Here is a 12,608-nt window from a genome sequence, read left to right on the forward strand (position 1 = left end):
GTTTTCTCCCCATTCAGGAGCTGCTTCACTGGCCTGGTTAGAAAGCAGGACTCTGCCGCAGTAAGTTGGGCTATATATTTGCAATGCTAATCTAGTCGGAAAGCGAGTTTGGTTGGTAGCTGTGGCTGGCCTTTCTCATTGCAGTATCATGGCTTCAAAGTTCAAAGTAACACGGAGATGCTGCTCCCCCCACCCCTCCACCCCCCCCAAACACAGCAGTGGGGAACGTTGCGATGCAAAAGCTATTTTCTGCACTCACCACCAAAAAGCCGGAAAGAATGGGGAAAAAAAAAATGTTCTCCGTCTTTGCCACAAGCCAACAAAACTGATATAAACAAACTAAACCCCAGTGGTCGCATGAGCCAACGTGGGGCTAATGGTACTCAGAGGCAGTGAAACATAACAGGAAGAAGAGGCGTAGAGGGCAGAGCTCCTAAATGAAATACGGAGGGTAGAGAAGAACTGATGAATCCTAAAATGGTCTTAAATGTAGATTACCAATAGGACCAGAGGTTGTGATACAATCAAAGGTTTCCGATGGCCCATCTGCTGGTAGTGTCCTCCCAGCATCAGTAAGTCCCTGGACCGAGAGCTGAGTGTTGAACCATGTGGCTGAGTTTGTGGTCCAGCTGTAGGGGACAGTCACCTGCGAGTTTGGGATGCTGCTTGTGGCGTTAAGCCCACGAAGAGTGAGCTGACATGGAGGGATGCTCGGTCAAGACTGGGACGACGTCATTATCATCCTCTTGCCTGAAGGATTCCCTCCTTTCCCAGGCTTTCACTGACCTGTCTCTGTTTCCCACTCCCTCGCCTCACTGGCTTCCTCCGAGGTGCTGTGAACAGACACCTCCATCCTTGAGGTCATACAGAGCTTTTAGTTTTCCATTAGCTTTTAGAGATACGGGTCCAAATTCTTTAGTGAGCTAAACGGGGCACAGCTCCATTGACCTCAATGGGCTTTTACAGCAGCAAAGAATTTGGCATTTCATGCAATTTTGGCTCCCTGGCTTCCACAAGGCTCTGTTTGCGGTGGGTGCTGAGCCCAGCCTCATTGTTATTTTTTGAAGGTAGTGTTACTACGGTCTTGAAAAGACCCCTTTAAAAATGTCAAAGGTTAATTAATCCTTCTTCAGTCCTACAGAATATCAGTAGTATTATTTCTAGTTAAAAGAAAAATGAAGCTTTCTCTTCTAAGCCTACGTCTTGTGCGATGAAGCCAGAATCAAGCAAAGCAAAATTCTGAGTAGTATTTACAGATATGAACACTTGTGGCACCCTACCATTGGTGTCAAAGGACACTTATATGTGGCTTAGGTAACACCAGCAACAAAGGGGATACACGCTCTGAATGCAGACTGCAGTTTTCCTCAGGTTTCCTTTGTCTGGCCAAGACAAAGTTTCAGTGCAAGAGCCTAAATCTGATCAGCATGGGGTGCGAAACACATGCTGGAAAATAACCGTCTCTTCTTTGAAGGGCTGGTTGGTATTTGGGTCGTTTCTGTCGTGGTGTGGGAGGGCTGCCTGCAGGGGTGAATTTAAGACTGGTCTGGCTAGAAGCTTCCGATGGTTTTGTTGACTATGCTCAAACAAACTCACTAATAGGGAAGGTGCCTTTTGAAGGGATTTATGTGATTGTTGCTGATAGATATGGCAGGCTATTGCATTAATTGCTTTCCAAAAAAAAAAAAAATCCCACCCAGTTTTAGTACCTTCATGTGTAAGTGGGTCTTGCCGAAACATAACCACACGCAAAACTGCGTCTGCTGGTTATTCTCTTCATTCGGGTGGTATCTGGACTTCCTGAAACACGTTTTCCCAAATTAATTCTGTTCCGGGTTTATTGGCTAGTGCGGTGGGCATATAAGAAAATCAATCAGGCAAACAAAAGGAAATGGGACCAAAACTCCATCTTTGGAAAAACACATGGTCACTGACCAGACTGCTGGGCGGGTTCGAAAGGAAATGTTTGTGCAGAGCTACAGAGCTGGCCCGAAGCTCTTTGTCGTGCTAAACTTCAACAGGCCATGAGATAGCTTCAGGATGCACATTTATCTCATGGACGTTTTATTCAATTTATGTGATGGTACAGCTATAAAGGAGCAAGGAAGATCATTAAGTAAGCAGGTGCATGAACAGACTTTACCATAATCAAAGCCAAATCCGGTCCCTTTCTGAACACGTACATTCAGGTTTTTCATTCCCCCACAATTTTTTCTCATTTCCTGATTTTATCTGGGACTGAAAATAGAAATTCCAAAACCCACTGGGCAATGAAAGTCGTGACCCTTCTGTTTCAACCCAGGCAAAGCTCTCCCGGAGGTGAGAGCTGTGCCTGAGCATCGTCAGGTCTCTGCCTTAACAGAAGAGCCTGAATTTCGATGCGTATCCCAACTCCATAGTAATGAGTAGGACAGTCAGATTCAAATGCTGTCTCTTCTTTATGCTCTCGGCTTATTCGACGTATATCTGGAAAAACACTGAAGTCCAGGCTGTGGCTAACACTGAAGCCAGTGGCATTTGCTGACGTTTACGCTGCCATAAGCGAGGGCAGAGTCTGGCCCCCTCTGTGCTTCTCAGAAGGAACATCTTAGTTTCCACAGCCAGTCCCTGGTTATTTTTAAGTATCATCACAAACGGGAAAATACGAAAACATGACAACATCAGACAAACTCAGTGACCTTTTGCAGACGCACTTCCAGGAGGGATGTTGCAGGTGTTTTTCAGAACAAAAGAAGGTAACGACGACAAAAAGGTTAGGGGATCAGCTATGTAAATGAACACCAAGAAAGCATCTAATATATTATTCTGTAATACAAAAAGAAGAAATCTGACTCGATTGCCCTATTATAAATTTGCTAAAAATACAGATATATATTTATATTTTTATATATATATAATTTTTTTTTAAATCTGAACAGAAAAATAGACTACTCTGGAATGCATGAAAGTCACATGACTTTTCCATACATCAGATACTTATAAAGCCAACACAATGGCAAACAGGAGGTACAGAGGTAACTAGAACATCTGTACTTTATTCAAGAACTATTTAAAGCCATATTCTCCCCAAGTGGGTGATCCTAAAGCAACCTAAGGTAACACTTGTTCAGTCTGATTACCATAAGCAGAAGTGACGTTGTGACGTTGGAGCTAATTTGGAGTCACCGGGGAAGCCCACCTCCCCATCTCGCTCCCGCCTGAGCGGCACAGGAGGGCGTCGGTGCCACACGGTCTCCATCGCTTGGCTATTTTATTCAGTAATTCTACTGTTCACTTTAAAATGAGGCGATAAAACCTATTGGAGATCATGTTATGTGGAGCTTACCGGCAGAAAGAGAACTTGGCTTTAGAAACCTTGTCTTTGCGATGAGTTTTAAGTACCCTTGTTATTTACTATAAACTGTACCAGTCATAATTCTGTCAAGACATAAATATACAATAGGTACAAATATTAACAATACATTACAATTTTACAGAAGAGAATACTGTTTTCTTTAGAAATGTGTATCTTATTAGCTGCAAGGGAAGAAAAGGCTACAGTTTATCACAGCCATAGTTGCCAAAGAAACCGACCGCCTCGGATGTGTTTCTGCGTGACTTGCACAGACAGATATTCCCCGGCACTTGACACACGCATGTTCGGGAAGGGAATGTGCGTTCCGCGGGTGTTCTTTTCCTCCTTTTTTTTTTTTTTTTCCTTCTTCTACCTTTATTAACTCTCAAACCTTTCAGAAAAACGTGGATTTCACAGGAGACTGTTTTGTTTCATTATTTTTTTTTTTTCCGTAAGTGTGCTTAGGTGAAGTTTCTAAGAAAAGGCACTGAGAAATCTACTGCAATGTGACTGCTGTTTTCCTCTGTTCAAGGCTCAAACTCAAAGGAACTTTGCCGCCTGGTTAAGAAAACTGCACCCATTCCTTCCGCATATATATATATTCTATATGTATATTTATATATATGTATTAAAAACGATGTTGATGGCATAAGATATAAGCAAGCACAGACATCACACGTACATAGTCCGTTCAGATATGATGTCTTCTGCAGCAGCAGGTGAAACTCCGTCAGCTTGCTTGATACGTGATGCACAGTAAATTCGCAGACCTGAATGCCAAATATTAGTGATTAAACTGCACGCTTTAGCTCGATGCAAGAGATATTGCATATTTTCACCAACTGCTATGAGCTTTGGGAAACATGTATCAAACAAACTATAAAATGAAATTGTCTTTCTGGTGTCTATAGGATTTGGTGAGCATTATATTTTCAAAGCACTGCCTTTCCCTTTGCAATGAGTACAGATTTAGTCTACCATAGCTTTATGTTAGAGTAGATTTCCCAGTGCTTACATTATATATATGTGTATTATGCACACACACACATATATAGATACATACTTCATATTCAGACTTTATTTCATTAAAATAAATTAAACATACTTCCTTTTTAACTGGGCACAAAATGAGAGCTACATCTTCATACACAAATAAGAAAGAAATGCTCTTCAAGCATATTATATGCTTAATTTTAAATTATTTGCTTTCTATAAGAAATCTATAGGACTTTGGCTATTCAGACTTAAAAGGTAGATTTTTAATGATACTTTTGAATTTGGCTTTCAAAAGTGACTCAATAAAATGCTACTTTAAAGGTAGGACTAAACAGATGATATAAGGTGTGTGTCGTGAGTGATCACACAAGGCAGACAGAGGGCCTTTGGTTACAAGGAGAGTTGCACCAGTTGATTATCAGTTAAAAAATGATAGAATTGTTGATCTATACATTTTTGTCAGTGCCATCTATAAACCAAATACATCAATTTGGATGAGAGTGTGGTAAATACTACACTATATGGCTATATTTAAATACGTTCACTTTTGTGATATGTAAAATATGACTTTTTTTCCACATGAAAGCATCAGCTCTAAAAATATTTCACTTGGAAATTACTATTACTTACTTTATCAAAAAATTTTTCCCTGATTTTTCTTCTTTTTACATTTGTGCTGATGGCAGACATGAATGATCACTGAAACATAGAGAGTATGTTAAGACTGTTCTCTTTAAGATTTCTCATTGCCGCTCTGCGGCCTCGGAAAGCCACAGAATGAATCAGTACTTAAAGCTTATTTGCTGGAAAGTCACTTTACTTTTTCGTGATGACTCAATCTTAACTACTATCTCAGCAATACATCGGTTCCTCTAAGTACACTTGTATTTACTATGGCCAAATCCTAAAGTCCTTCACCAGGCAAAGGGCCCACTCAGAGGAACGGTGGTTTTGGCTGAGTGAAGGCAGAGTAAAAGCAAACGAACCTCAGGAATTGGCCCTGCGTAAATACTCCGGGGAGTATCGTTTGCACGCGTAGGTGCCTGCAACTTACGCTGAGTACCTCCCGCGTCACTCTTTGCATGGCACGAGGTCTCGCTCGCTGCCGGCGGGCTAATTCGTGAGGTGGTGGCTCAGGTCTCACTCGCGCCTCCCCCCGGGTCTCGCCTTGCGGGGCCGCACGGGCGACTTCTGAGCGGGCACCTCGGGCTGCGCCCCACCGCCCGGGGACGGGCTCAGCTGAGCAGAGCAGAGCAAACTCCAACGTGCGTACAGTTTTGTGCCAAGGAGAGACCTAACGAAGCTATCGTCGTAACCCATAATAGTTCCTAAAACATATATGTGCTTATTGCTTTTGTCCGTACATGCTGCATTCACTATTACGGATTACAGACAGAAGTACTGTACAGCTTGGACGGACAGACATTTACATTCAGGACTAACCAACGGCTTTTTGTTTGTTTGTTTGCTTGTTTGCTTGTTTTTTACATGAGGAAGGAACACAACGCAGCGGGCTCGAGCGGCTCGGGGTCTTCCTCCCGCCCGTGCGCCTCCGCCCCCGTGTCCCGTCTCCCAGCACGTCCCCGGACCTGCTGCGTGCAGCTCCTCACGCGCCCCGGCAGGTACTCAGAAACAGCTCAGGAAACGCCCATTGACAGAGTTATTTACAATTGAGTTTTACAGTAGAAACAGAGAACAACATAAAAGATTACCATCACAGTTATCACAGGACAGGTTGTGACTTGCTACAGGTGTGTAACAAATCACGGTCACGACAGGAGGCACAAATTAAAATAGTGCTTGGTTAAAGTGCTTGATTGTTACACTCTGCTATCCTACTCCAGCATCGCAACAACAACAACAAAAAGTCAACGTAAAGTGCTTTTCCCCCCCGAGATTAAAAACCAAAGACAAATTTTTTCCTACACAATTTGACATAACTTTATTGAAACAATAATATTTTAAAAACCTAGGCTGGTGGCTGCTAGTTCTGTTCATTTAAAATGGTCAGATCTTTTTTTTTCTTTTTTTTTTTTTTTTTTTTCTTCTTGTTTCGTTTAAAAATGACTGGATGTTACTAAAACATCGGGCCTGATTCTCCTGTCTCTCGCAGCTGCTTCGCACCGCAGCTCTGTGGGAGCCGCTCCTGCCCGACCTCCTCGCGAGAGAGAGCACAGCCAGGCCCGGGGCGGGTCGCTAACGAATCCCTCTTTTTGCATATTTATGTAACGCTTGCATATCTTTCGCTGCACCACTCGGGCGCAAAAAGCTTCAGACCGACCGGTTCCTCTCCTACGCCACGGGCGAGACTTTGGCTGACGCCCGGAGTCGGCGTGCGGGCGGGAAGGGGAGGCCCAGGGAGCCGTCCCGGTAGCCCCGGCACGTGCCGCGGGGGCCAGCCACAGCGTCAGCGCCGCCGCCACCGCGCGCGGCCGTCCCCGCGGGGCAGGGCAGCGAGCACCTCCCTTCCGCGGAGGGGTAGGGCGAGAGCTGCGCTCTCCTTCCAGCCCTACGCTCCCCGGCACCGGGAAGGGGGTCTGGCTGCGATGCCTCCGGAGATTCCTGCTTCTGCATGGCTCCTTCACACCTTCCCAGCGTGGGCTGCGGGTCCCCTGAGGGCCACGCGCTGGCCCTGGGGCAGGTATCGGTTTCTAGCAGAGGGTAAGTGCAAGTTTCACTATGTCCTAGGGGATGTTTGGAAGTAGATACAAGTGGTGCAACTCACCCTGCTGATATTTCAAAAGAAAATGTCAGGTCCTACAGGATATCGTATTGTTAAACACACACAGAGCATTTTCATAATTGTTTTCTCTAGACCGTTATTTGTTTTAAATGGTTTTCACTTGGATTTTCCAATAATGCAAGTGTTCCCTGTTACCTTTAGACATAATATCCATCAGAGAAAGCTGTAGATGGGGAACAGCTGCCCTGAAGCAGTGAGCATTGTGTTTTTGATAGCTTTATACCAACCCCAGCAATTTATTCCAGAGTTCAAATCTGGCTGCCTTGGCTTCCTTTATGGAACTAATGCAAATCGGATGTTAATATTTCCAAAAGGAGCTCTAGCGTTCGAGGGGAATGGATGGATATTTGGTCACATTGGCTTCACTGGACAACATGAAAGGAGATCAATGTGTGACCATGATTTGCAATCCTTATTTTTGACTGATGTGGGCAACGTCTTTAGAGTTGTTTCAGAGAAGGACATTTTCACAAACCCACACTGGACCTCCCCCAGACTTTTAGAAACAGGTGGCTTGTGTCAGCCAAGTTCATGCCATGCAGAAGCTCTTTTTTTTGAGTTGACTGTAAAGACATTCCTTTAAACTTTCAGTAAGTTCTTTTGGAGCCCATCTCAGATGCTTTGATCATGTGTGTTAGCATGTCCTCCGCTGCCTGGTAATACATGGACTTCTGGGGAAATGTGATTTTCTAGTCTGACAGTCTCCTGATTGCCCTGGGTTCTTCCAGTGATCCCTTCCATAGAGTAAATGCAGTTTTGCCCTATCGGCTTAGGGGAGGTGGGTAAAGCAGCAGCTTCTAGATGGTTCTTCTCTGTTCTATAAACATTGTCCTTTTGCTTTAGGTAGCCACTGTTTGTAACGTTATACTTGGGACTCACATTTCCGGGCGGACTTGAATCATAAAGCAGCTGACCTTCATCATCCGTGTCAGCATCTATATATTTGTGTATACCAGCATCGTGGAAGTTGAAAGCTATGGCTGTCTGCGTCTCTGGTGACTTTGGGGGTGTTCTCGCACTCGCGGTTGTGTAGATCGAGGTTTCCGGGCTCATGAGAGATCTGTCAGAGAGTAAGGAAGTATCTGTGGCAGCAGCAGCAGCTCCCCGGCTCTTGAGAGGGTCTGAATATATTCTCAGTACATTTGATGCTGGTACTAATGTGCTGGTGTCCTCTTCCATGAAGTTGACTTTCAGAGATCTGAGTTTTAAAGGGTTACTGGCCTTTATGGAGCTTTTGGGACTTTCTATGAAAAAAGCAGAGCGGTGACTGCCTTCGGAGCTTGGATTCATTTCCACAAATCTGGCGCCGCTCCCCTCTGGCCTGCTCTGCTCCTGGATCACGTTAATGCCGCCTTTGCAGGGAAGGGTAGTCAGCGGGCTGTGGGAAAACCTCCCGGAGTCAGGGAACTCCGCCGCACAACTTATGAAGCTGTCGATGCTGGACATGCTCCTCATATCAATGATCCCATCAGTCCGAGTCGTCAGCAAGGGCACCATAGGGCCAGGAAGGGTTTCCATTTCTAGCTCTTCCTTTTGCTTTCCAGGTTGACTCGACTCTTTAGTATTAAGGTTTGGCTGGGACTGAGTCTTTGCCATTTTGTTATACATGTCCTCGAGCTGTTGGACATTCAGGTGCTGGGGACTTGAAGACGACCTGGCTTTTTCTGGAGATCCTTGTTCCTTAGTTTCAAAAGATTTACTAGAGCTAGTCTCAGAGAGCGTTCTCTTGGTCCATTTCCATTTGCTGGGAGATAAATGATTGTCCTGAACTTTATCCTTTTTGGCTATGCTTTCTCCGTTCTTTTCAACCACAATGTCCATGAGTTCTATACTACGAGCAAACGCATCCTTCATGTTCATGGAGACAATACTGCCATTCCTTTTTGCTCTTTCAAGAGCTTCCCTGCGCTTAATGGCTTTCTCCTGCCTCTTCTGCTCTTTGTAGAACTCAGAGAAGTTATTGACAATAATTGGGATGGGAAGAGCAATCACCAGCACTCCAGCAATGCAGCACAGTCCTCCTACTATTTTACCTAAAAGTGTTTTGGGGTAGATGTCTCCGTAGCCTACTGTTGTCATGGTGATTGTTGCCCACCAGAAGGAAGCTGGGATGCTCTTGAATTTTGTATCATCCTCATCCTTTTCTGCAAAAAACACTAAACTGGAAAAGATCATAATGCCCATGGCCAAAAACAGGATGAGTAATCCGAGCTCATTGTAACTCCTCCTCAGTGTAAACCCCAAGGACTGTAAACCCGTTGAGTGCCGGGCAAGCTTTAGAATCCGGAGTATCCTCATAATCCGAAATATTTGGACCACTCGCCGTACATTTTGGAACTGAAGTACACTTTTATTGGATTCTGTGAGGAAGATAGTGACATAGTACGGTAAGATAGCTAGTAAATCAATAGCATTCAGCGGGCCTTTGAAAAACTTCCATTTCTTAGGCGAGGACAGGAACCGCAAGAGGTATTCCATTGTAAACCATGCAATGCACACCGCTTCCACGTGGGCAAGTTGGGGATTATCTGTGGTCTGCCCAAATTCATCCACGCCTTGTAGTTCAGGAAGTGTGTTAAGGGACAAGGCAATTGTAGATAGTACAATAAACATGATGGAAATGATTGCCAAAATCTGGAAAGGAAAGAGAAAACAGTGAGTTCATCTCGGAATATATTACGCTATCATTGTTAATAACGCGTGGCTGTATTTCCACTTACACATTTCAAGACTAATTTTGCTCTTAGTACACAGATGTCAGATAACCAATGCATCCTGAGGTGATTTTATTTTGGAGGCTGCTTTAGTTATGTCAGATGCATAAAGGAGATAAAGCATCTACTTCAACTCCTGTGCCTTCGTCTACGTGTAGTCAAGGAACCTGTACCAAGCAGCTAGGATGCCAGGAGGGCTGTGAAGCAGTTCACAGCAGGAGCTTTTGATTAACTACTAATTAGGTGCCCAACAAAGCCCATCTGGACAACAGGCTCTGAAATCTAAGCAAGAAGGAATGCAATTGTGAATACAAGATTCAATCAGAGTGAAGAAGTCCTCCATTTAATGCATGGTTACATCTGTAATTTTGGGTGCCTATGGCTAATTAGAGAGACGTGTGTACAGTTCTCCTACATACAAGCGTACAAGTAATACACTCTTTTTTAATGACTCATCTCTAATTTGAAACTCGACAGTTGTGAAATGCATGAAAACTTTACCAAGCTTTCTAATACATTTTGAGCTCTGAGCTACTCTGCATGTGACTGACTGGCCACCCTAGCTCCTCATCACCACCGGGGAAAGAGCAAACTCATCCAGGCAAACCGAACGGCACAACACTGAGACAGTCGAGGCAGGGGAGGTCCAACCACTGGAGAGCTCATCCATTATCAGAAACCAGCTCTTGGGCTAAAGCGTACAATGAGAGAAGGGTCTGCAGTGAGCAGCCTCTCTAAAAACCCACATAAATCTCATCAGGTCCTGGGCCACCAACTCTATGCAGAGCCAGAAAGTGTCAAGTGGTAGATTAGTGTATTCGCAGCTTTCAGACAGTGTAGGCAGGCTGTCCTACCATGCCTGTTTTATCAATTCTATACTTTCCAGTTTTCCCTAATTACAGCTTTTAAAGTAATTTTAGGGGGATTTTAGAGCTGAGAGACAATTTGAGGAGTGGGGTTTTACTACTAGTGAATTCTTTCTCTAGTTTGTTAATTGGGTGGGATTCTATCTAGTCTCCTAGGTTACTGCCAAAATACAGCAATGATTTCAAAACACATGTATATGTGACTAATATGTATCCATTTCGGTGTAAGCTGGTCCCTTATGCTCCTTTCTCTCCTGCTTGATAGCAAAGCAGCATGAAATCAATTGCAACGTATGCACATGATGACTAGGTGCACAATATTAAGCCATGAATTGTAAAACGTACGACAGGAATTCTGCATCATGAATCGCAAATCTGACATGCTCCTTCCTTGGCCATATAACTAGATTTTAGGTTTTCTCACCTTTCTCTGCCAGCCTCACAATACCAGAATATCCACAGTTACCACCTGGGGCACTGGAGAAAGAAATTCTTGCAGGATTTCTCTTCAGCCAAGCCCAGCACAGACATCCTAACAGTCAGGAAATATCAGACTTCTGAACATTGATCCCTAAACAGACAGCGACTACGGTGGAACAAGGTTTGTTGCTGTAGGTAAAACACGCAGATCCAATAAGATTCAGAAACGCTGCGTTCTTCTCAAGAAGAGCCTCGCCTCTTCTCCAAAGCTGAAAGGCAGAAATGGTCTACAAAGGCTGGAAGATTCACTTGAATTAAATTCAGTAAAAATAAAATTCAAAAAAGCTTAATATGGCTTTAGGAGAAAAGCCCATATACCTTCAAAAAATCCAAATTTAAGGCAGGAGTTTCAATTTTGTAATTTTGATTTCAACAAGTGTTTTACAATCCACTTGGTGTTAAGAAAATCCCTTCCAAACAGATGTAATAAAATCATTTACCTTTTAACTCACTAAAATGTACTACATAACCTTGATTTGTACATGACACGGCAGACCTAGTAATTTAATCCGAAGAATGAGATTTGACTAGGAACAAAAATTAGCTCCATTAAACACTCTGGTTTCATTGTCTAAATTGTATTAAGTGGAAGAAGTGAACGGTGTAAATAGCCTCCTGTGCAATGCTCTAGTACCGGGAATTTTAGAATAGCCTCACTTGCCGTTTCTAAATTGTTGCCAGGAAAAATGCTGGAAAGATTCCTTTTCCTTTTTAAATGGGTTGCCTAAAAGAATGTTTGTTGTTCGCTGAGCTGTGCACCCTCGCAGTGCTAGTGAACCCTTTGCCTCCTCCTCGCTACCTTCCTCTTCCATAAATTTGCTGCTGAAATCCCAACAACCCCACGGCACCTTGTGCAATGGGGGGTTTGCCTTGTTGAGAGACTTCTCAGGTCATTGAGCTGAAGAAGTTATGGGAAAGACTTGTGGGGGCACAAAAAGTAGGAAGAACCATGGGATGAAGAGAAGCAGAGAGGGACTCAGGGAAAAGTGCTTGAACCGATGGTTTCAAATTCAAGAGAGTAAAACGTATGTCAAGTGTCTCATGGTGAAGTGGGGTGAAATTTAGATGTTAACTGCTTCTGCGTGGTTGTTTGTTTCAAAAGACCATCTCCTGAAGACCAGGTAATACCCCCAAGAAGCGGGATGACGGATCTGCTTTCCTAGAAGGCGCTCTCAGTGTTTTTGCTGTTATTTCTTTGTTTACAGCCCAACATTTCTGAAGGTGTTTGGGATTTTTTTCAATGGTAATTTCAAATTTTTGCTTGGTTTTATCTCTGCCCACTATACACAGAAGGGCTTATTCGTAGACTTAGATGTACCTAGTGTGTTTTATCTCCTTCACTTTCAGTGCAAATATTAACACTCCATCTTTATTCAGTGGATGGCATCCAGCAGCAGTAATTGGTGTCAAACCTTCTGTTTCCTTTGATATACCTTCCTGCTTTGAAGATCAAGGTAATGCCAGACGAACATAAA

The 12,608-nt window shown here is 43.8% G+C and overlaps 1 protein-coding gene across 1 annotated transcript in view; it reads right to left on the reverse strand.

The window, feature by feature from the left end:
• Positions 1–7,685: 7,685 nt before the first annotated feature.
• KCNB1 (potassium voltage-gated channel subfamily B member 1) overlaps positions 7,686–12,608 on the reverse strand; it is a gene marked incomplete at both ends in the record, with an annotated part of 126,697 nt that continues 121,774 nt past the window's right edge. The window contains one exon of the mRNA XM_082491125.1: positions 7,686–9,707. Coding sequence (XP_082347251.1) covers positions 7,686–9,707 — 2,022 coding nt within the window. The remainder of the gene's footprint in view (positions 9,708–12,608) is intronic.

Source organism: Vanellus vanellus, assembly GCF_965231255.1.
Source record: "Vanellus vanellus genome assembly, chromosome: 15".
Lineage (NCBI taxonomy): Eukaryota > Metazoa > Chordata > Aves > Charadriiformes > Charadriidae > Vanellus > Vanellus vanellus.